Here is a 24,759-nt window from a genome sequence, read left to right on the forward strand (position 1 = left end):
CCGGATCTGATTTGTTAGTGTGAGCAAGGTATTTGCAACCTGAAATTTCTGTCATGATGGAAAAATGGGTTTGTCATCAGTTTATCTAAAAGCATTGTGTTGTATTGTAGCCATCATGCTGTGAAGAGCTGGGAAGTCTTTTGTTCAAGTGACACAGCATGTGGAACAAGGAGAGTTACATCAGAATAGACCTGCAAAGTGGGATGCAAATCTTTAGGTCATCAGCATATTGTAACGAAGTAGTGTCTGGAGAGAAAAACAAAGGATTCAAGACTGTCTGAGCGTATCATTGGCTTTCACAGTATTCTTGAAACAGACGTGTGAATTTATGGCCTCGTGTGCTGTTTGCAGACCCTGAACAACACGCCTCCTGCTGTCTCAAGAGACTCAAAGAATCGATGACTTCTTGTTTAACTGAATTACAAAGTTTAAAGTCTGATTTTGGAGTGATGACAACATTTTCACAAACTTTGAAAAACATCATACTTACCACAGTGACTTGGAGATTTCCTGTAAGGCTGTTTGAGTACAGTGTTTTCTTTGGACAAACAACAAAAGTTTTTTAGAAGTGCTTTTAGTTACCAGCTGGATTTTCCTTTGGGTGTGTTTTTTTTTTTGTCTTGGATCACTGCAGTGTAGGTGAGAAAAATAAACCAGATTGATCAGATTTTCTTGCTAATCGGCTGCACGCTTACATGATTTCATAACGGGGCTTAAATCTTCCCAACTATCTGATGTGTGTTCTTCTAGTGGGATGTGTGGGCCTGAATGAGACTAGTGCAGCACATTTATGTTGTGTCCAATAAATGTGTTTCAATGCGAGTTTGTCAAACCTCTCCTTTAACCAGCCTTCTTCATATGATTCATCAGGTGGCACATAAGGAATGCATTCCAGGTCCTCTGGTGTCTTAAAGTCGTTTGCTTTTCTTGGCTGAAACAAAACTCAGAAGCATGTTAAAGTTTGCAATTTCCATTGGTTAGCAAAAGTCATGTTCAGGGTGTGGTAGACGAGGTGTGTGAAGGAGTTGGTGCGTTGAGATCAGAATCCAGCCGCCATTGGCTTCAACTCCTTCGCATGTAAATGGATCGGTATCTGTGTATATCTCTCACCTCGTGTCTCTGCCCTCCACCTTTGTAAACAATCTCTTTGAATTTTGTTCTGTCTTATTATTTCCCGTTCCCTTTTCTTCAGTTTTTCTTCTAACTTTGATATGTCTTTTGAACTAAGGGATCCCCCTAGCGGGAACCCAAACTCATTCGTCCAAACATTTAGATATTTTAAACTTTTTCCCCCACATTTCTTTGTCATAACGTCAACAAGTGGCCCTCCCCGGAGGCCGCGCTCCCTCAACGGGACCCTGCCCCCCATTCCAAATAGGAAGCGTCGTACGACTGACCCGCCTGCTTCGTTTTTCTTAAAGTTTACAAGCAGCAAAAAACTACAAACAAACACATTCACCCTTCTGCTTCGTTTTTCTTAAAGTTTACAAGCAGTAAAAAACTACATTAGACAAACATTTACGAACATTTAACATTCCTCTGCTTCGTTTTTCTTAAGTTCCCAAGCAGTAAAAAACTTTGCCACCTGCTAAGATCATGAGAAATGGAAATGCTAAAACCCAAATTTGAAATAATAATTTAGAAGTCAATATTTCAGTACTCACCAGATGGTTTTTCGCTGAATTAATGTCCGTGGGATTTCAGCGGCAACGATTCAAGACAAATACACGGTTAGCCCTCTCGTCTTAAAAACTAAACAGACGTTCGGAGGCTGAATTATATAATCCAGGACGGCCAGTCGCTTCCCATGTCTTGCCCCGAACGATTGCGCGTGAATCCTGCCGAGACAACGCCAAATTGTCGTGGAAATATTGTCTTAACTCCCTATTAAGATTTTGCTTACCTTCCTATTACATCTGATGAGAAGTGAAATAGAGACTTTCAATGTTTCTGCCGGCCGGCCACGTGTTTATTTTCTTCTGCAAAAGAGGTCAGTCCTCACCAGTCAGCGTTCATGGTGAGAAGAGACCCAGAACAAGGGGAATCAAAAGCATTTATACAGGAGTGTGAGGGACCACGTCAAACCAAGAGAGGAGACAGGAAAATTATTAGAAAATAGGGTTTCTTTATTTAACCCAAAAATACTGAGCTCATAAAAGAGGTCAAAGAAACAAAACTGAACTCAGGCAAAAATGTGAACAAAGTAGCTGTACAAACAAAACATAACTGACCTAACAAAGAAATGACACACAAGGGTAAATGCTGGCTGATCAGACCAGTAACACACACATTAGGGGTAACTAAACAAAATACAATCACTAACTGCAACAAATACCACATTACAGCCACATTAATAAATAAACTAAGCACCCAAAAATAAGAACAAAGTCTTGCAATTTAAATACAAAAATCACTTAAATAGGAAACTTATTTAACTAAAGAACTCAAAATCTCCTCCACCCTCCAGCAGGAACTGGTGGTTCAGTCCAATCAGTGTTTGCTCAGCTCGTCAGGCAACTCCCACAGAACAGGTAAATACCAGTAAAAGAAACAGAATTAAACAAACAGAAACCACAGGTTGAGAAAGAATACATAAGTAACTAAATGTGCGCGCTTACAAATAGAACAAATGTATTTAACCCAAACAATAAACATTTTATTGGAACTAAAGTGATGAAAGTGATGTGTAAAAGAATACTACATAAGAGAGTTGCTGACTAGAGTGTGGCCATGGGTTTGGCCATCACACACCCCCCCACTTCTTTGTCTTCACTCTAGTATCGAGAAAGGTAATCAGCAGTGGCGTTGTCTTTACCAGGGATGTACTGAACCTTGAACCGATATGGCTGCAGTGCGAGATACCATCTAGTAATCCTACCGTTAGTGTCCCTCATTCTTTCTAGCCACTGCAGGGCTCTATGATCAGTTTGAAGAAAAAACTCTCTCCCAAGCAAATAATACTTGAATGAGTCAAGGGCCCACTTAATGGCCAAGGCTTCCTTCTCTACAGTTGCATAACGCCTCTCCCTTGGTAACAGCTTTCGGCTGATATAGGCGACTGGATGTCGGTTCTCTGGTGGTCCCTGCAGAAGCACTGCACCCAGACCCCTATCTGAAGCGTCAGTTTGCAACAGAAAATCCTTTGTAAAATCTGGTGAGTGCAACACTGGATTCTTACTCAGGGATTGTCTAATATCCTTGACAGCTGCAATGGCATTTGCTGTCCACTGGAGTTTGTTGGGACATCTTGAGCCTGTCATATCTGTTAGGGGTGCTGCTCTAGCTGAAAAGTTGGGGATAAATCTATGATAGAATGCAGCCATGCCGAGAAAGGATCGCAGCTGTTTCCTGGTTTGTGGAAGAGGACATGACACTATTGCATCAATTTTACCAACTTGTGGTTTAATTGTGCCCCCTCCAATGGTAAAACCAAGATACTGTATTTCTGTCCTGGCAAGAGCACATTTTGCTGGGTTGATAGTAAGGCCCACGGAATGCAACCGATCCAGGATCTCCCTTAGATGATCTACATGCTCCTCCCAAGTTTCACTGAAAATAACAATGTCATCAAGGTATGCACAGGTGAATGCCGAGAGCCCACGGAGAACCTGATCCATTAGTCTTTGAAATGTTGCTGGGGCCCCATGCAGACCAAATGGCAGGACAGTGAACTCAAATAATCCCCAAGGAGTACGGAATGCCGTCAGCTCCTGGGCCTGTTTAGTGAGGGGCACCTGCCAGTAGCCCTTAGACAAATCAATAGTTGTCAAATATTTTGCTTTCCCCAGGTTCTCAATGAGATCCTCTATACGTGGCATCGGGTAAGAGTCAAACTTTGAAATAGCATTGAGGTACCTGAAATCAATGCAAAATCGTATTGTGCCATCCTTTTTTGGAACCAACACAACAGGATTACACCACTCACTTGTTGAAGGTTGAACAATTCCTAAGGACAGCATGAGGTCAACCTCTTTCTTTAGCTTCTCCCGGAATCGTTCTGGTATCCTGTAACTCATACGCTTTGCAACAGCATCAGGCTTTAAAACAATGTTGTGCTCTACCAGAGTGGTACGACCTGGACACTCTTGAAATAAATTTGTATTAATCAGAGGCCTTATCTGAGACTGTTGTTCACTGGTAAGATGACTTAAATCCAGGACAGAGGCTGTTACTGAAGGAATATAATCATTAACTTCCTCCTCCTCATCCACCCTGTGAATAAGCAACACCTCCGAGTCATTTCCAGTACGTGGAACCCACTCCTTAAGGAGGTTAACATGGAGCACTCGGCTCCCACGCTGGAGACCTGGTGTGGAAACTTGGTACGTAGTAGGTCCACGTTTCTTTAAAACTTCAAAAGGCCCCTGCCACTTTGCAAGCAACTTGCTGTCAGAAGTTGGCAACATAACCAAAACCTTCTGGCCAGGGACAAAACTTCTATGGCGAGCTTTTTTGTCAAACCAAGCCTTTTGATTTTGCTGTGCAGCTGCCATATGACTCTGAGCCAGTTCACTCATCTGCTGTAACTTATCCCTCATTTGCACAACATATGAGACAACATTAACATCTCCCTCCTCACGTGGCTCTCCTTCCCATGAGTTCCTCAACAAGGTCAGAGGACCCCTCACCTCATGGCCGTAAAGGAGCTCGAATGGCGAGAACCCAGTCGAAGCCTGAGGAACTTCTCTATAGGCAAAAAGTAGGTATGGCAGCCACTGATCCCAATCAGATCCTGTATCATTAACAAACTTACGGAGCATTTGTTTCAGAGTTTGATTAAAACGCTCCGTCAGTCCATCTGTCTGGGGATGATAGGGAGTTGTCCGCATGCTCCTGATGCCCAACAGCTTGTAAACCTGTTTCAACAACTTTGACATAAAGTTAGTACCCTGGTCAGTCAAAATTTCTTGTGGAAATCCAATCCTTGAAAAAAATTGAATCAGTGAAGAAGCCACAGGTTTTGCCTTAACAGTTTTTAATGGAAAGACTTCAGGATACCTTGTGGCATAGTCTGTAATGACCAACATAAAGCGATTTCCAGCTTTACTCTTTTCCACAGGGCCAACTATGTCCATGCCAAGACGTTGGAATGGTGTGCCAATGATTGGGAGAGGGTGAAGTGGTGCTTTAATTGGCACTCTAATTGAAGTTTTCTGACACTGAGGGCAGCTTCTGCAAAACCGAGCAACATCTGAACATAGACCAGGCCAGAAAAAATATCGCTTAATGCGAGCAGTGGTCTTATACTTCCCAAGGTGGCCAGCCCAGGGAATAGAGTGTCCCAAAGTAAGCACTGCTTCACGAGCCACTTTAGGGACCATTAACTGCTTAACCTGGCCATGTTGGTGGTATAAAATGCCATCTTGCAGAATATACTGCTCTTTATTTGTGTCAGATTCTGCAAAAGGTTTCTCCTTAGCCCTCAAAAGTATGGCAGACAAAGTTGGATCATCCTGCTGCAGTTGTCTAATGTTCATGGGTATTTGAAAACCCAAAGGCAAATCTGGAGCACCCTCACTTGAGGGCTTGCTAGTTGCATGTTGAAATTTTTCACGCCTTCTTTGACTGCGTGGCTTCCGAGACTTTCCCGGTTCTGTCTCTAGCTCAGCCTCAAAGAAGGGTAAAGCACTAAGTGTTGCATAATGTTCATCCTGATTTTTAGCTTGAGCCCTTGTTACAGCCACATTGCAGCTCTGCACTTCCGTTAATAAATCATAGAGAACTGGCAGATCATCCCCAAGAACAACCGGATAGGGTAGGTTATCGGCTAACCCAACCTTTAACAAATAGGAAGACCCCTGCACCTCAATAAACAGATCAGCAGTGGGGTACAATCTTTCATCCCCATGTACACAGCAAACAGATATTGTTTCAGAGGGACATACATAGCCAGTTGGTACATATTTCCTGTGCACCAGAGTTTGTGTACTACCAGTGTCTATTAAAGCATCCAATTCTTGTTCATAAATCTTCACCTGGGTGACTTTATTTGACTGCTTCATCTCAGATTTAATATCCACATTCTGATGAGGCACTGAACACATCTGAGAGTACTTGCTTTGATTCCTGGGACACACAGGCTTAGTGTGGCCTTCCTGTCCACAGAGGTAACACACAGGTGGTCTTTTACCTGACTTGAAGGTGTTTGCAGACTGGTTTTCCCTTGAAAAGAGCTTGCCCACACTTGTTGCTGACCTCTGATGATGTGGAGAGGCCTGTGGTCGACGTGAGTCTCTAGCAGCCTTCCATGCACTGTTGCTCCATGGCTGACTCCTATTTCGGGCAGCGACAAATACATCTGCCAGTGTGGCAGCTTCTGCAGCAGTCTTTGGATTGTGCTCCTTGATCCAGACCTGAAGCTCAGGACACAGCATTCTCAAAAATTGTTCCAAAATGATCAGCTCACCAACTTCCCTCACAGTTTTATTTTTAGGTTGAATCCATTTCTCATAAAGTTCTTTCAGCCTTACATATAATTCCTTTGGACTCTCATCAGTAGCATCAAGAGAGCGGAATCTTTGCCTATAAGTTTCTGGGTTTACATCATATTTTTGCAAAATGGCAGCTTTTACCTTCACATAATCCAGGGAATCATCCACATCCATGTTCACATAAGCACTTCGGGCCTTACCAGTCAGAAGAGGTATTAGATGAAAAATCCAGTCTGACTTGGACCAGTGACAAGCAGCTGCAATTCTCTCAAAGGTGGTCAGGAAATGTTCAATATCATCTTCAACAGTTAATTTTTCCAATCTAGGATGATGAATATGCCCAGACTGACCTGTTAGACTGGAAGCTGAGTCAACCCCAGGTTGAGAAGTTACTTGAGTCTGGTAATCAGTTGAATTTCCAACCAGCCCTGAATCACTTGATGTAGCTTCATGGACAGGAGCTGTCCTGGCATGTACTTCCGTCTGCAAAAGCCGAAACTGGTGTTGTAAACTCTTGAAGCGCTGTTCTTGTTGTGCAGATTCCTCTCTCTGCTTTTTATCCTGAACTTCCTGCTGTCCCATGAAGGTCTGAAGGATTCCTGCAATATCAAGCAAAGTTGGCTCCCTGATATCTTCACCCTCAGTTTCTTCTGGCATGACTGAAGCTCCTCCCTCCGTCTCTGGCTGCTGCAAGGCCTCTTTGGTCTCCACTCTATTTCCTTTCCTCGGTCGCACACCATTCTGCATGGCTCAAAAGATTTGTTGGGGGAGTAACAAAAGAAAAAAAATCCTGTCTCCTCAACTCAAGAATCCCACTTCTGACACCATATGTGAGGGACCACGTCAAACCAAGAGAGGAGACAGGAAAATTATTAGAAAATAGGGTTTCTTTATTTAACCCAAAAATACTGAGCTCATAAAAGAGGTCAAAGAAACAAAACTGAACTCAGGCAAAAATGTGAACAAAGTAGCTGTACAAACAAAACATAACTGACCTAACAAAGAAATGACACACAAGGGTAAATGCTGGCTGATCAGACCAGTAACACACACATTAGGGGTAACTAAACAAAATACAATCACTAACTGCAACAAATACCACATTACAGCCACATTAATAAATAAACTAAGCACCCAAAAATAAGAACAAAGTCTTGCAATTTAAATACAAAAATCACTTAAATAGGAAACTTATTTAACTAAAGAACTCAAAATCTCCTCCACCCTCCAGCAGGAACTGGTGGTTCAGTCCAATCAGTGTTTGCTCAGCTCGTCAGGCAACTCCCACAGAACAGGTAAATACCAGTAAAAGAAACAGAATTAAACAAACAGAAACCACAGGTTGAGAAAGAATACATAAGTAACTAAATGTGCGCGCTTACAAATAGAACAAATGTATTTAACCCAAACAATAAACATTTTATTGGAACTAAAGTGATGAAAGTGATGTGTAAAAGAATACTACATAAGAGAGTTGCTGACTAGAGTGTGGCCATGGGTTTGGCCATCACAAGGAGGAAGGGGCTTTGTTCTTTCAGGTGTGTATTTCTTCCAACTGTCTCCTTGCCACACCCCCTGGGGGAAAGTCTCGCACTTTGGGGGGATGCAGAATCCGGAGACAATGGTCATTTAAATGATTATTGTCTATGTGTTAATCAAGAGACGAATTGTCTGCAGATATTGGATTTACAACAAGGTGTCATCTAAGAGACAAAAGGTTAGCAGACATCAAATTTACCATAACAAATGTTAGACAGCTTTACTTTAACGATATTGTTGAATATTTATATTTTTTATTTTTCTATTTGTGATGCTAGTCATCGAATGTGATATTTACTGTGATAAAGAGTAAAACTAATATTTTTAGGTGAAAAACGTTCAATTGAATGGTAAAATAAATACATCTATAACTATTTTAACTAATTGAAGAGTTGTCCCAAGTGGGCTCAAGTAATTAAGCAATCTGTACTTCATTCTACTTCTAACACTGTAAAGCCATTTCATTTGAGCAGACTGTCGTTAGTTGTGTGTTTCTGGTCTGTCAAGTTCTATCTATGTTAACTATGTAACACTGTAGTTGTTTCAGCGCAGTTTTTCAGTCCGTCGGTCTCTTGAGAAGATTTAAATTATTATAAATCAAGTCAGGGTATCATGTCTGTCAAACAATCCTTACTGTGTGATGGGTGTATAATCCTGTTGAGAGAGGAATTTGTCAACAGAGAATACTGGTGCCATGAACGTAAAGGTAAAGCAGGCAAAGCAGACAGATAAAGCACAGTTCATGAACAAGGCCATTCAAAGTATCTACATTAAACATGAGATGCCCTAAAATGTGACAGTAAGGCATGGCAAAAGTCTAACCTTAAAGTAACAAATTGATGGACTAGTTTTTCACTTTGAGAAAGAATTTTCCTATTTTTGTCAATATTGTGTAGGTGAAAGAAGGCAGTCCTAGAGACCTTTTTTTCTTTTCCTGGAGTCTTAAATGACATATTCTGGGGGAAAAAACAAAGATAACTCAATGGTTTCCACACTATAGTACTGGAAGCCATGGTCCTACCATTTTTCGTTAATATAATATAATATACAGAACAAGCGGCTAAGTATTTGTGCAAATTCAAATAAGCTTGGAAAGGAGTGGGATGAAGACAAGCTTATAGATTCCCACCCCCATTCAGTTCTTAATAAATAATAAGGCCGCCGCCATTTACATCATTTGTTCTCCATCAAATGTGTGTACATAGTACAGTTGCAAAAAAGAAAAGGAAAAAAATACATACACATACACACATACATACACATGTACATATATATATATACCATCCAGAGGAATGAATGATTACCCAGTATTGTTTTGCTACACTCAGGTCTAAAGACAATCAATTGAATTCAGAATCACAAAGTTAAGTGGCATCCAGACCTTAAAGTCTTAAAGACATGCTGTGTGATTAACTGCTTCAATCGTACCTTGTGCATAAGTGTAGCTGAATATCATAAGCATAGCAATGGAAATCTATGCTCTGCTGCCTTATTATAGATCTTATGTAAGTATGAATAATGCGAAAAGGCCCATTTAAAAGCCAGCAGAATTCCAGAACCAACTCTGGTGTGAAGAAAAAGAATTGTTTACATTATAAATCTGCCTAAACCAGATGCTGTTCCTTTAACCCCAATAACATGATTTATTTTGCTATTCAGTGCTTAGATCAAACAGGACAAGTATGGACACAAGTCTGAGGCCATGAGAGGACCATTGGTAACTTTGACCAGTGCTATGAATACTGAATCTCTGTCAAGCAAATTTTTTCAATGCAAATTGTCATAAAGTTGATAAGCAGCAGTTTTTTGTGGATATAGTCTATATGTAGCTGAGACTTGCAAGGACTAGTTAAGACTGGATCAAGAGTAAGTCTTTGTTAAATAAAGGTTTAATTATAGCGGACCTAAAAGCCTGCAGTACAGATTGCCAGTCAAGCTAAATTGATCGACTCCATTGTGGAAGTGTGAATAAAAAGAAAAACTTCTTTGTCTGGTGGGGTTGGGGTCTAAAAAACAAGTAAATGGTTTGAATGAAATCACTGTTTGCTCAGAAAGTAACAGGACGGAAACGGTCGAAACAAAAATCTTATTCCACTGTAAAGCTGTTCAACAGATAAGTGGAAAGCTGTTACCAGCCAGTGGACTTCTTGGAAGAAGAGACATTGGGCCTCATGAAACAACCATTCGTACGAAAAGATTTGTTCTTAAGTCGTGCGTACGAGTGATTTAAGAGAATTTGAGCATTCACCAATTTTTTCGTATTTTAAGTTTTCTTTCAGGTACGAACAGAATTTACGAGTGATCCAGAAATGTCGTAGGAGTTGTGTAAAATAGTCCGCCGTTATTCGAATCAAGTTTGCTTGACTAATGGATTGTATATTTAATTACTTTGAAGCAAACATAAATAAATATATACATTGAATCCCATAATGATGCTGACATTATTCTGTTTGACTTAAATCATGTACTAATTGAATGTTAATTTGACTGTATATAACAAGGTCAATAAGAAGCGTAACCAGCGACTGACTTGCTACTTTTGGATGACTTAGCGCGTCAGGCTCTTGGAAGAGAGCATGTGTTCCGAGACCGTGTTTCCTTGCAGAGACAGACGAATGGCTGACATCGCAATTTAGATTGCCATGGACTGTGCTGCTTCAAATATGCAGCTTGCTGGAGCCACAACACCAGAGAGAAACACGCCGATCAAACCCAATTCCACCACATGTCCAGGTCCTCACCACCCTTGGATTTTTGGCCACGGAAACCTTTCAGAGGGAGATTGGAGACAGATCGGGGGTGTCCCAGTCCTCTGTGAGTCGTCCCTTGGTCATCAAATGTCTCATCAGTTTATCACCTATGGTAAACAAGGTGAGGCTGCGTTTCAGTTTTATGCCCCTAAAATCTGGAACAGTCTTCCAGAAGATGTGAGACAGGCCTCAACTCTGACAATGTTTAAATCCAGTTCTATTTAGCTGTGCATATGACACCTGAAAGTATTTTATCTGCACTCTTCACTTTTTAATTAATTAATGATTATTTTAATGGGTTTTAAATTTCTTTCTTTTTTAATTTCTTTCTTTCATTTTTTTTATTCCTTTTTAATGGTTTTATTGCCTTCTTGTGATTTTATGTAGCTGTACTGTTCTTAAAGCCAACAGCCAGCTAAACTCATCTCTTCAACAAATCCCCCAAGGAAGAGGCAGATCTTGTCATAAGCGAGGTTTATTGAAAAGAAGATAAAACTGAAATAAATACAAATACAGCATTTAAGTATATAATAATGTCTAAACATCAGGTAAGTATCAAATAATAAGGTAAGTATTACAAAATATCCACACAGATAGCTAGGAGAGATACATAACTAAATGTTATACTTAGCTTAGCTTCCATGCTAATAAGGTCAATGGTAAGTCACACAAAGGAATTGCTAACATTAGCTGAGTCACACATCATTTCCAGTACAATAACTGCATTACTGTTTCCACATGAACTAACTTATTTTCCCATCAAAAGATCGCCTAAACTATTTATTCACTCAATAACTTCTTCTTTCTACAGGTAAATCAACATAAATCTACTTACTGGCAATGCCACACCAAAATGGAGAGATAAAGTTCAGAGGAGCTGAGCTGACATGTGTCCTTCACCTTGAACAACTGCAAAACTGACTATTCCCAGGAACCGGAAGTGACATCATGCCCCAATCTGAGAATTACTGTGTCAAAATAAAAGTCACTATCAAAATATATTACCTATGGCATTACACTCCCCGCCTGGCATCCCTAGATGCCACACCCCCTTAACTTAAACAGTCTCTGCTTCTAGGAATAGGACCACGTCAGAGACCGGTCTCAGGTAAGTCTTGGGCGGATGATGAGATGAAACCTTGACGTCCACTTTTCTGACAAATCCATCATCACTTGGGACGGTCTTCATGATCCTCCCAATGGACCACTCATTCCTTCTGGCTTGCTTGTCCTTCAATAGCACTATGTCTCCTTCCTTGAGGTTCCGTTTCTTTGCGTGCCACTTCTGCCTGGCTCGAAGTACGCTCAAGTACTCCCGCCTCCATCTTGCCCAGAATGTCTCTGCTAAGGCCTGTACTCTCTTCCATTGATGCTTCAAAAGACTGGCCTCTGAGCCGTCTGCAGGAGGAGCTGGTGGAGTACCACTCTTCTGCGTGAGCAGCATCGCTGGAGTAAGTATCAGTGGCGCTTCAGGATCTGAGGAGACTGGTATTAACGGCCTGGAGTTGATTATAGCGGTGACTTCAGCCATGAATGTGCACAGGACTTCATGCGTGACCTTTGACCTTCCAGCTTGGAGCAACAATGAATCAAGGATGCGACGTGCTGTACCTATCATGCGCTCCCAGCTTCCACCCATGTTGGAGGCATGCGGCGGGTTGAAGACCCAGGTGCACTTCTGAGAGCACAGGTAAGTGTTCACACTTTCTTCCTCAGCTTCCGTTGCAGCCTTCAAGTTGGAGTCGGCACCCACAAAGTTGGTTGCTCGATCGGAACGTAACTGTCTTGCTGGTCCCCTAATAGCGAAGAACCTGCGGAGGGCATTGATGCAGCTTGAGGCACTCATTGTCTCAATCACTTCTATGTGAACTGCTCTTGTGGACATGCACGTGAACAGTACTGCCCATCTCTTACTGTTGGCACTACCGCCTCGGGTCCGTCGGGTGACGACCTCCCAGGGTCCGAAGACGTCCAACCCTACGTAGGTGAATGGAGGTTCCTGCTTTAGACGCTCTTCAGGAAGGTCTGCCATCTGCTGCTGTTCCAATTTGCCGCGTAACCGCCTGCATATCACACACTTGAACACCACGCTGGAGATGGCTCGCTTGGCTCCAACTATCCATAGACTACTTGCGCGCACTGCTCCTTCAGTGAAGTGCCTTCCTTGGTGTTGCACTCTGAAGTGGTGGTGACGAATGAGCAATGTGGCGACATGGTGCTTACCAGGAATGAGGAGTGGGTGAGTCTCATCAGACGGCAAGTTCGAGTGAGTGATTCGGCCTCCGACGCGTAGCAGACCCTCTGCGTCTACCACAGGGTGAAGTTTCTTCAGAGGACTCTGCGCAGGTAAGTCTTGTCCCTGCTGGATAGATCTGATCTCATCTGCGTACACCTCATGTTGTACAGTTTTGATGATGACGTGCTCTGCGGCAGTAAGCTCTGAAGCTGTTACTCCTTTCTTGCAGAGGTGCCATCCGACACATCCTGTGTCAGGTGCTGGGTTTTGGAAACTCTGGGCTATGTGCCTTAGACGCGCTACAGCTCTTGTCAGACGCTCCCAGGATGAGAACTTCTCAAAGCGTTGTGAGTCCAGCTGAGTCCCTGCAACCTTGGTCAGGAAAGTTGCGGCCTCAGGACGAAGTTCTGGATCGGCATCCGGATCAATCAACTGAAAGTCACCATCAGGTGATGAGGAGCTGTCTGGCTGTAGCAAGAACTTGGGTCTGGTAAACCAATTGGTTGCTTGCAGCTGGCTTGCAGACACTGACCTCGTGGCATGGTCTGCTGGGTTGTTCTTGGTGGCAACATACCTCCACTGACTTGGGCGGCTGGACTGCCAGATCCGGTGAATGCGATTACTCACAAACACGTAAAACCTTCTGGACCTGTTGTTGATGTAGCCCAATACCACCTTACTGTCAGTAAAGAAGGTGATCTTGCCCAGTACTTGGCCTAGTTCTTCTTTGACCTGGTCTGCGATCTCTGTAGCTAACACCGCTGCACAAAGCTCAAGTCTGGGGATGGTGAACTCCACCAGTGGTGCAAGCTTGGCCTTGCCCAACACAAAACTGACTTCTGTGTGGCCATTCTCATCCTCTACCTTGAGGTAAGCTACTGCTGCAATCGCCTTCACTGAAGCATCAGAAAAGACGCATAACTCTGTGCACTTTGCTGTCGTTACTGGGAAGGAAGCATAAGTGCGAGGGATGTTCAGCTGATTCAGCTCCTGCAGAGACTCCTGCCATCTCTGCCACTTGAGGAACTTCTCATCAGGTAATGGCGTATCCCAGTCTGTACCTTGGGACACTAGTTCTCTCAGTAGGAACCTGCCTTGGATTGTCACAGGTGCTAAGAATCCGAGCGGATCGAATAAGCTGTTAATTGTGGATAGAACGCCTCTGCGTGTAAAAGGCTTCTGCGACTCAGGAATGGTGAACGTGAAGGTGTCCTTAGTCATGTCCCAGGCAACACCTAGACTGCGCTGGACAGGTAAGTCATCAACAGCAAGATCTAGAGCCTCGATGCTCTTGCCCCGATCGTCTGCGGGAAAGGCTTCCATAACCTCTGCTTTGTTGGAGGCAATCTTGTGAAGCTTAATGTTGTAGACTTTCAGCAGCTGCTGAGCTCGTGTCAAGACATCCACTGCTTCGGCCTCTGAGGGAAAGGATCGGAGGACATCATCGACGTAGAAGTCAGTCTTGATAAACTCACAGACATCGCTGCCGAAGTCCTTCTCTCCCTCTTGGGCTGATCTTCTCAACCCATAGGTGGCGACTGCGGGTGACGGGCTGTTCCCGAACACGTGGACTGTCATGCGGTAATCCACTACCTCATTCTCAGGGTTGTTGTCTTTGAACCACAGGAAGCGTAATACATCCCTGTGTTCCTCCTTCACATAGAAACAGTAGAACATCTGTTTGATGTCTGCGGTAACTGCTACCGGGTCTTTCCGGAATCTGAGAAGCACTCCGAGAAGGCTATTGTTGAGGTTGGGACCCTGAAGCAAGACATCGTTCAGGGACACTCCCTCAAAGCTAGCGCTTGAGTCAAACACGACCCGGATCTTCCCGGGCTTCTGGGGATGGTACACCCCGAAGATAGGAAGGTACCAAGCTTCCTTTCCATCCTCTAAAAGTGATGCGAGCTCTGCATGGTGGTTATCCAGAATCCCCTGCATGAACTCAATGAAGTCTTCCTTCATGTTGGGTCGTCTCTGGAAGTTGCGTTGTAGTGACTTAAAGCGCTCGTAGGCATACCGCTTGTTGTTAGGAAGTGACTTCCTTGGAGTCTGAAATGGCAGTGGGGCTACCCAGCTTCCGCTGTCATCCCTGACGAACTCTTTGTCCATGAGCTGCAGGAACGCCAGATCATCGAAAGATGGTGCTAGGTGATTGTCCTTGTCAGACCTCGAGAAGACTGTTCTGCCCAGGTGGTCCTCTTGTCGCACTGTAGCACATGACCAAGGGCTGTCTTGTTTGAAGCTCTGACTCAAGTCTTCCTTGACTTTGACAAGATTCAGGCAAGGATTCATGCAGCTTGGACGGCCATTTTCCATGAAGCATGTCTTGAATGTGTTCACTGTTTTCGGAGAGTGAGCTCCACTCAAACATACGTCGCCGACAATCACCCATCCAAGGTCGTGCTTCTGGGCGATGGGTGCACTTGGTGGGCAGCTGTTAGGTCCCGTCCTAACAGCAGCCAAATCTCTGCAGAGTCATAAAGAGCAGGTATCCTGTCAGCAATGCGTTGCATGTGGCTGTGGTGGTGTGCTGCCTCTGGAGTGGGAATTTCCGCTCTACTGTTGGGAACGTTGTTGCACTCGATCAGAGTAGGAAGGGGAATGCTCAATTCTCCTGTGAGTGGCTCGACCACATAGCCATGGGCCCTCTTTCCTGTGACGTTCGTGGCTCCTGCACATGTCGTTAGGATGTATGGCAGTGAAGGCCCTTCAATGTGGAAAGCATTGAAGAACTCCGTCTTGGCTAAGGAAACGTTGCTTTGATCATCTAAGATCACGTACATCCTCTTCATCTTGTCACGATAACCTTGCAGATATACGTTGACTAGGCATATCTTTGAACAAGACTTGCCTTTGAAGCCCTGACCGCACACCTGGGTGCACATGGTCGTTGCAGTTGAGCTTGGTGCATCGTCAGATTGCTCCGACGCATCCTTTGACTCCCCGCCATCGTCTTTGGGGGGGCTCTGCACCATAGGTCCCTTTGGGGTAGGCCCTGGATGCAGTGCGGCAAGGTGTCTCTCACTGTTGCATTCTGCACACTTTATGGCAACATCACAGTTCTTGGCCATGTGTGAGACTGAAGCACAGCAGCGGAAACATACACCGTTGTCCTTCAGGAACTTCTTCCTGTCGTCGAGCAGCATAGCTCTGAAGCTCTTGCATTTTCGTAACGGATGGGGTTTCTTGTGTATCGGGCAATTTACGTTTGGGTCCTCTGTTTGGTTTGTTCCACTTGCTGTTGTTTCCTTGGAAACGTTGGTTTTGTGAACTGTAACTTGGGTTTTGGTATTGAGGTTTCCTGTCCTTTCCTTTTTCAAGGTAGGACTTGACTCAGGGCCTAACCATTTAATGAGAAGGTCGACTTCGTCGTTGGCTGAGATATCTAAGCCCTGTAATACACTAGTGAATGTTGCTTTCCAGCTGAGGTAGTTCTCGGGTTGGTCATCGAAGCGACTCAGTCCACTTGTTATCAGTTGACTCCTTATCAGAAACTTAGCTAGATCTGATATGTTGCCGTTTTCATCCTGGCTGGGCGTATGGTATGGGGTGTAAGAACAAACCCCTGGTTCTCTTTTGGGTTGAGATTGGCTCAGTCCTTGTGAGTATTGGTAATACGAGGTGTCACGCTGTGATGCGCGTTGCTGTCTGTCTATCCGTTGTGATACAGAAGGCTGCATGCGTGTCTGAAGCGATACTGGAGGCTGCAGAAGCGCTTGCAGTACAGGAGGCTGAATATGGGCGTGATGCAGTACTGGAGGCTGGATATGTGGGTGCTGTGGGCCGAAACGTTGCTGTATCCCATTGTCTGGAAGCGTGCTCGGTTGTGCTGGAGTGGAAGCATTGTGCCCATGTATGTATGTGGGTAGAGCAGGTAGCTGTGGTAATTGAGGGGTTAAATCCGTTTCTTCTTCATAATGGCCATATTCTACGTGAGAGTGGTTAGCAACATATTCGCTGACTCTCTTTTGCACATTCTGTTCTTTGGGTAATGACTGAAAATCTGCCAAGCTACCACGAGAGCTTCCTTCAGCAGCAGCGGCTTCCATGACAACTGCTTTGGCAATAGCTGCCTCTGCGTCTCTGTCTTGATAGAGTGCATCCAATTCAGCTTCAAGGCGAGCTTTCTCAATTTTTAGTTAAATTTCTTTCTTGCTGTAGGTTGCTCTAGCCTTAGCTGCTTCAGCTTTTGCCCGTGCCTGTGTAGCTGCCATGCTAAGGGCTGAAGCCCGTGAGCCTTTGGTTCGGTGAGAGCCGGATACATGGGATCTAACCTCCAATGACTGTTCACCAGTGTCCTTTAGTTGCACTTCTTGCGCAGAAAGCTCTTGCTGAACCTCTTTATCTTCCTCCATCTTCTGATGAGAGGCTGCCATTTTACTGTACTGTTCTTAAAGCCAACAGCCAGCTAAACTCATCTCTTCAACAAATCCCCCAAGGAAGAGGCAGATCTTGTCGTAAGCAAGGTTTATTGAAAAGAAGATAAAACTGAAATAAATACAAATACAACATTTAAGCATATAATAATGTCTAAACATCAGGTAAGTATCAAATAATAAGGTAAGTATTACAAAATATCCACACAGATAGCTAGGAGAGATACATAACTAAATGTTATACTTAGCTTAGCTTCCATGCTAATAAGGTCAATGGTAAGTCACACAAAGGAATTGCTAACATTAGCTGAGTCACACATCATTTCCAGTACAATAACTGCATTACTGTTTCCACATGAACTAACTTATTTTCCCATCAAAAGATCGCCTAAACTATTTATTCACTCATTAACTTCTTCTTTCTACAGGTAAATCAACATAAATCTACTTACTGGCAATGCCACACCAAAATGGAGAGATAAAGTTCAGAGGAGCTGAGCTGACGTGTCCTTCACCTTGAACAACTGCAAAACTGACTATTCCCAGGAACCGGAAGTGACATCATGCCCCAATCTGAGAATTACTGTGTCAAAATAAAAGTCACTATCAAAATATATTACCTATGGCATTACAGTAGCTGTAAAGCACTTTGAATTGCCCTGTGTATGAATTGTGCTCTATAAATAAAATTGCCTTGCCTTGCCTTACATCAAATTCCCATACACCACTGTCCAACAAGTACAAATTAAGAAGGAATTTCATGCCATGGCTGGACTGCCGAACATAATCAGAGCAATAGACTGCACACATATACGCATCAAAGCCCCCGTGCCGCTGGGGAGCGCACTAGTGAGCTGAGGGCCAGGTGGGTGTGTCTCGATACAGTGGGGGGCAAACTGCTCTATTGAGAATGAGGAGTCACGTGACTTGGTCGGCCGGTCGGCCATGTTGGCAGAAGAATCTATTGGTTGCCAGGGGCAACGCCATTAACTTAACGGATATCTTCCCGCATTTGTCATTTCGGCAGGGCAGAGACGAATACAAAAAAAAGAAAGAAAGCAAAGCAATGCAGAAAGATAAGGCGAAAGAAAAGGGACCTTACAGGGACAGAGACCTGGACCAGTTACCTCATATATGCACATATATGCAGGGCCGCCGATAGGGGGGGACAAACGGGTATTTTGTCCCGGGCCCAGGAATGGGGGGGGGGCCCAAAAAAAAAAAAATTAAAAAAAGGAATATGCGCATTAGTCCGCAAATATGTCCAAATGTTTCAGGCACTCACTAGCCTGGCTGACGCGTCCACAATCTCGATGAGATGGTGGTCTGGGAACTAGGTGTGCATTTTCTCGTATTTGAGGCGTGGTTTACGAACGCCTAGAGCCGTTTATTGGGCGCTACGAATGTCTATCAAATGACGTCAGGTATTTCCCATGCTGCTTTGCGCGCGATTCATAGCCAATTGTATCACTTATACCAGATGACGACAGAAATTCGACGAGGAAGAAGAAAAAAATGGAAAATAAAAGTAAACTTGCGCTCTAAGCTACTTAAATTGACAACAAAGTAGGCCTATATGCTATATTCTACATGAATTTTTATGTTGTAGAGTTGTAAATTTATTTTAATAATGGAGAAATTGAGCAGCCTTGCTTTGTTGTCTACAGTAGTAGCTCAACCCTCATCTTACTTTGAAGCTCCCAGCTCCCAGAAGTGACGTCGACGTAGCTTTAGCAGCAGAAAAGCTATCAGGCTTGTGTTGATGATAATAATAAACTCCTGGACTATGTACAAACTTCCAAATGCATCGTTTTGTGAGTACAGACCATATTTGTACTACTGTAGAAGTTTGGTTTCATGACATGTGATTTTAGTGTGGTAATTTTGGAGATACTGCCAGGGTCCGTTAGCGCTTGTACTAAGCTATTCGGGATAACTCAGTAACTCAGCTGATGTTCAGCCAAGATCGGAAAAACTTCGGGTGGGCTACTTGGCTGGATGTCACGGTTCAAATGACCCTAGGGTGAATCTACTCCGAAACACTTTCTAAGGCTGCATTGAACGGTAACGTTGTGTCCGCTGTCATGTTGAATTAACACTCTACAAGCTTCGGTGTAGCGCATAGACGTCGTCATCGTCTTGCTGCCCCCCCCGTTCTGTGATTGGTTCCCAAACTCTGGCAAAAATAAGGGCGGTGGTTTCCAGGCTGACTTTGCAGTGAGAATGAAATCGAGCGCAAAGCAGCATGGGAATTCCCAGGCTAGGCACTCACGCCAATCAGGCTGAATTGATTTGAGAATCATCCCCGGTCAGCTGAATGACAGCCAGTGTAACGCGGCTCTGGTTTAACCTTATTTTGTTTAAAATAAGCCAGTATAGACATGGCAACGAATGGGTTATAAACGTGACGTTTTGGGGTAGCCTGTAACTTTCGTTTAGACTGATTTAACTTGACACTCGCCAGATGAATGGGCTCTGCCATGTTCCCCAAACATTCTCAGAAAGTTCAGCGGACATACACGCGGGTCTGGCAATAAATAAAAGTACCCTTAACATGATTCCCTTGGTCAAGTGAAAATTGGTTGATGAAATGTGCAGTTTATGAGCTCTAAATGAATAAAATACTGTGAGTTTTATTGTGGTAGGATTTTGAAAGCCATAACTCCACTCAGTCCATATCCATGCAAAGTGGTAAATAATCCTTTTGGTTTATCCGCAATAAATGAGAGACTGGGAAAGTAGAGGTGGGTGGGTTGCTACGAGGGGGGGGCGCATTCAGAGAATTTTGTCCCGGGCCCAGCCAAACCTGTCAGCGGCCCTGCATATATGGACATAGTCAATTATTTTGTCTTTGGTGTAAGTTACTACACTATGCAGGAGTTTAAAAGTCACAAATCTTTAGAATCGTACGAGACTTTCTGCTGTGGCTGGGTGCAGGACTTGGCCATCTACAAGCCTCCAGGTGGCTCTGGTGATGATAACAGCGTTGTAATGGCAAAGGTAAGGTTCTTGTCATGCGTTTTAGTGTGTTGTAATTGCATTGCATTTAGACACTTCTTGACCAAAATGACAACGTAATTAACTGCAACTTGTTTTGTAAACACTAGATTAATGAGATGTTCAATGTACACAAACGTTTCCAATGTTTTGATGTATGCTAAAGCTTATGTTTAGGTATTTAGTTGTCATTTGATTTTAGCCCAACGACACATACTGTAGCAGGTTATTGTGTTGGGGGCTGCAAAGTGAACAAACCAGTTCTGGGTTGGCTAGGGTACTTATGTGTGATTGCAAGGCGTACATTCCTGGTTAGATTTAAGCCATTAACATTTTGAATGCAAGGTGTACATGTCCTGGTTAGATTACAGCCATTATCAATGTGTCTAAAGTGTAGACTGTGACTTGAAATAAATGCTTTTCACTGTTTAGTTTATTTAATTTATTTTACAGGTCCTGCATTCACGGAGACTCTGTGAGCCTCCACTTACCAGTCCAGTGGTGTCACTTCAGTTGTGTGGGGCTTGTGGACAGACCCTCCGCTGACACGCCATGGTTTTGTTCTTCTTGTGCTGAATAGTGTTTTTTTGTTCTTTTGCACTAGTAACAGTATTATTTTATTATTATTGCTTGTTGTCAATGTTTACATGCTGGAAATTTTTATACTTTGAATGCACACATGTTCTTTTGCACTGTTAACTTTTCCTAGAGGTATATTGCATTCTGCACCTTTGCGCCCTTATTCTTTTTTCCTGTTCTGTTAATAAACATTGTTAAAGCTGCAGTCGGCAAGTTTTCAAAATTGCGAGTCTAAAGTCGGAAAATTCGAACTGACACAACTTTCAGGTCCCTCCCCCAACCTCTACCAAGCTCCGAATCGCCCCCCAAACCCCTCCCCCTCTGTGGACGAGGTTGTGCACGTGAGTTCACACCAGTGTGAGCGCACACAAGCTGGGGCAGACTCACGCTCAGCAGCTTGTGCACAAGCTGTGATTGACAGGTAGGATTCCTCCACCCTAACTTGATTGGTTAAAAACAGCCGGGACCGCTCGGTTTTTGTAAGCATGATTACAGGCTTCAGAGGGAGCTACAGATTTCGTTATTTTTCCTAAACAGCCTATTTAATATTCTACTTCCAGAATCCCATGACAGTTCAAGCTAATATGACTAAAAAAAAGTTGCCGACTGCCGCTTTAAGCCATATCAAGTTGTTTCAAGCATTTATTTCAAACAAATTAAAAAGTAATGAACAATGAGGAATGAACTCAAACAACACTTTTGCACATGTTCGTTAAGGCACAGCAAACAGTGACACTCTTATCTAAAGGCATTAGGTTTTCACCCTCACATTTGAGCAGCATGTGCACAGGTACAGTTGAATGTAAAAATCTGAATTTGTCCAGTCAGCGTGGTTCTCCAACATCTTATATGATGGCTTACCTACAACAGAATAAATAGTTAGTAAGGTCCGAAAGTAAGGTCCAGCCAGCCAGGCAATCCGGCGTCTCCTCGTCAGGTCAGACGCCTGCTCTCCCTGATGCTGCATCCATTTAGGAAACCGAAAAAAATGTATTTCGTTGTACCTATGTTTCCCAAACGTATTATGTGAAGTACTGGAACAGTTCTTCACACAGCAGTGATTTCCAGGCATGTTCTTGCAATTCCGCACTGTTTAAACTTACTGATTTAAAAACACACGCGTACAATGTAAACGAACGGAGAGAATGGCGTTTTCTCGCTAGCATTCTGCCAACATGGCGGATAGGGGCGGGGCTCTGTACTGTGACGACAACTCCTCATTCTCAATAGCCCAGAGAAGGCATGCCAGATTATTCTGGCATGCTGCGTTTTACACAATATTGCCATGAATGAGGGTCTCCCACTACCGGAACAAGCCCAGGCATACAACATTCCAGAAGACCCCCCTCCTGGACCGCCCCATCAAAGTGGGTATTTAAATGCCGTATTTTAAACTATTGGCTTTATTTCATTAGTTCCACTATGAGCTAGCTGTTTACAGTAAAACTTAAAAACTATAGAAATTTTTGATTGTTTTGTATTGTACAAGACTTGTATAAGACTATTGTATGTGACTGGATATGAGTGGTGGTGTTCCACCACTGTAAATGCTGTGAATACCATGTGTAAACTAATGACAGTTGCACTCTCATCATTACAAATGCTTGGAACAGAATCCCTAGGAATTTGTGCTATTTCTTTCTTTCTTTCTTTCTTTCTTTCTTTCTTTCTTTCTTTCTTTCTTTCTTTCTTTCTTTCTTTATATTATTATTATTACATTATTTATCACTTTTAATTATTTGAATAAAGAGGTAGTTTGTGCATAATAATGTGTCTTGTCCTCTGTGTGCATGGTGGTGGGGTTGAAAGGAACAATGAGGAATGTGTGTGTTTGGCGGGGGGGGCACGGACAGACGGACGGACGGACGGACTTTGTCTCCAATCAGAGTGAATTTGACGGTGACCTGACAGACTTATAACGGAAAGTTACACTGATACACCCGAAAACACAAGACGAGAACGCAGTTCGGCACCCGCGTGTGATTTCCCAGCTTTGAAGTCACGATGGCTTTGTTTTTGCTTTTCATTTTATCTAATCTTGGCTGCAGTCGTTCTGTGGAGCCAGGACGCGGGAACTTTTTCACAAACCACTGGGCAGTGCGGATCACAGGTGGCACAGAACAAGCTGATAGGATCGCAGTTAAATATGGATACAGAAACCTGGGACAGGTATTGGCAATTTCTCTGCTCATTTGTTTGGCAACTCTAACTGCCTGTGACAACGGAGTTCAAGCCCAGTTTAGTTGAGTCTAAAAGCTTTAAAGTATTTAAAGTAATAGCTAGACCAAGTGCTACTTTAGTTGAAGCATTTATAATAATGTGATAAATAGAGTTGTCATTATCATAAATAACATACATAGATGAAATTTCACATATTAAAAGTAACGATTATACGTTCACCAAATGTTGACATTTTATAGATGTGTGAATGGATTTCAATATCATGATTGGACTGAATAAAACTTCCTTGTTAAGATGAATTTAATGGTAACATTTTCAGTCTTGTGGATGTGTCCTCCTCCAGAGGAATCATAATCCATTTTTTCAGCACTGATATCTTGCACAAAATGTATAACCTCTAATCTTTTATACTTCCAACATTAATGCTGCCGCTAATACCACATAACTTAATAAATAATAAGGCGATATGTGGACAGATATTATAGCAGTTGTTACAGTCATAAGATTGCATAATTTGATTATTTAAAGTAGAGAAATTGGGCTCAGACTTACTGCCCACATATGTTTACAAGAATTTACACATTCAAGTTTCACAGTTAACAAAAATAGATTGATGAAACTATACATGCTGTCATTTGTTGCACTACTATAATCATCTGGTCTGTAACAGGATCTGGAATAGCTTAATGCAACGTTGGAGAAAAACAACACACACTATATTACATCCTGTCATTATTAATTTACCAAATCTAAGCTAAAACAGAGAAGCGGTGGATGAAAACTCAACATACACTTCCAGGAATTAAAAGGGTTAGTAGAAGTCATGGTGCTGCCAATCAAATTCATTTGGTTAACTTATCATCACTTAAGTGTGGCCACTTCTATAAAAGCAGACACATTCTAATGTGTGTGTAAACACAATGCAAAGCCAGAAAGACATCATCAAAAATCTTGGAGAAGCAATAATTGCTTCAATCTGGGAACAGTTAAAAGGCCATTTTGGAGTCTATAATTTAACAACGTGAGAACGTTTATTCATAAGTGAAAAACATTCAAGACAGTTGGCAATCTTCCCAGGAGTGGACCTCCCAGCAACTTCACCCCATGTCAGACCATGCAATGCTCAGAGAAACTACAATAAACCGAAGAGCTACATCTCTACTGGCCTCAGTTAGCCTGTTAAAATAATGACGGTCCAATCAGAAAATGATTGAACAAGTATGGCTTTGGAGGGGTTACAGGAGAAAGCCTCTTCTTTTCTTGGAAAAGAGCATGGCTGCACAGCTTTGGTTTGCAAAGTTGCATCTGAAAAACTCCAAGACTTTTGGAATAAACAAGCATAAAGTGGGGAGGTTATAATGCACAGCGCCACATTCTGCAAAAAAATAAACACAGCATAGCAACACAAGCACCTCATACCATCTGTCAATCACTTTGGTGTAGGTGTCATGATGTGGTCTCCTCCATGAACTCGTCTGTATACCAAAATACTCTAGAGTCGTATTTGAGGGCATGTGTACAATGGCTAAAGTTTGGCCAAAATTAGGTCAGGACAAAACCGGACAATGATCTTGCTAAAAAAGATAAATAAACAAAGTGTTGCAATGGGCAAGTTAAAGTCCAGAAGTTAACCTGATTTGAATACTTTTGTATACACCTCAATGAAC

General features: G+C 43.0%; 1 protein-coding gene across 1 annotated transcript in view; it reads left to right on the top strand.

Moving 5' to 3' along the window:
* The first annotated feature begins 22,769 nt into the window (after positions 1 to 22,769).
* The window catches only part of pcsk6 (proprotein convertase subtilisin/kexin type 6), a 54,666-nt gene continuing 52,676 nt past the window's right edge, over positions 22,770 to 24,759 (top strand). Inside the window, exon 1 of the mRNA XM_075466886.1 lies at positions 22,770 to 23,080. Within this exon, the coding sequence (XP_075323001.1) occupies positions 22,916 to 23,080 (165 nt within the window). The 5' untranslated portion in view covers positions 22,770 to 22,915. The remainder of the gene's footprint in view (positions 23,081 to 24,759) is intronic.

The sequence above is a fragment of the Odontesthes bonariensis genome, chromosome 1 (assembly GCF_027942865.1).
Source record: "Odontesthes bonariensis isolate fOdoBon6 chromosome 1, fOdoBon6.hap1, whole genome shotgun sequence".
Taxonomy (NCBI): domain Eukaryota; kingdom Metazoa; phylum Chordata; class Actinopteri; order Atheriniformes; family Atherinopsidae; genus Odontesthes; species Odontesthes bonariensis.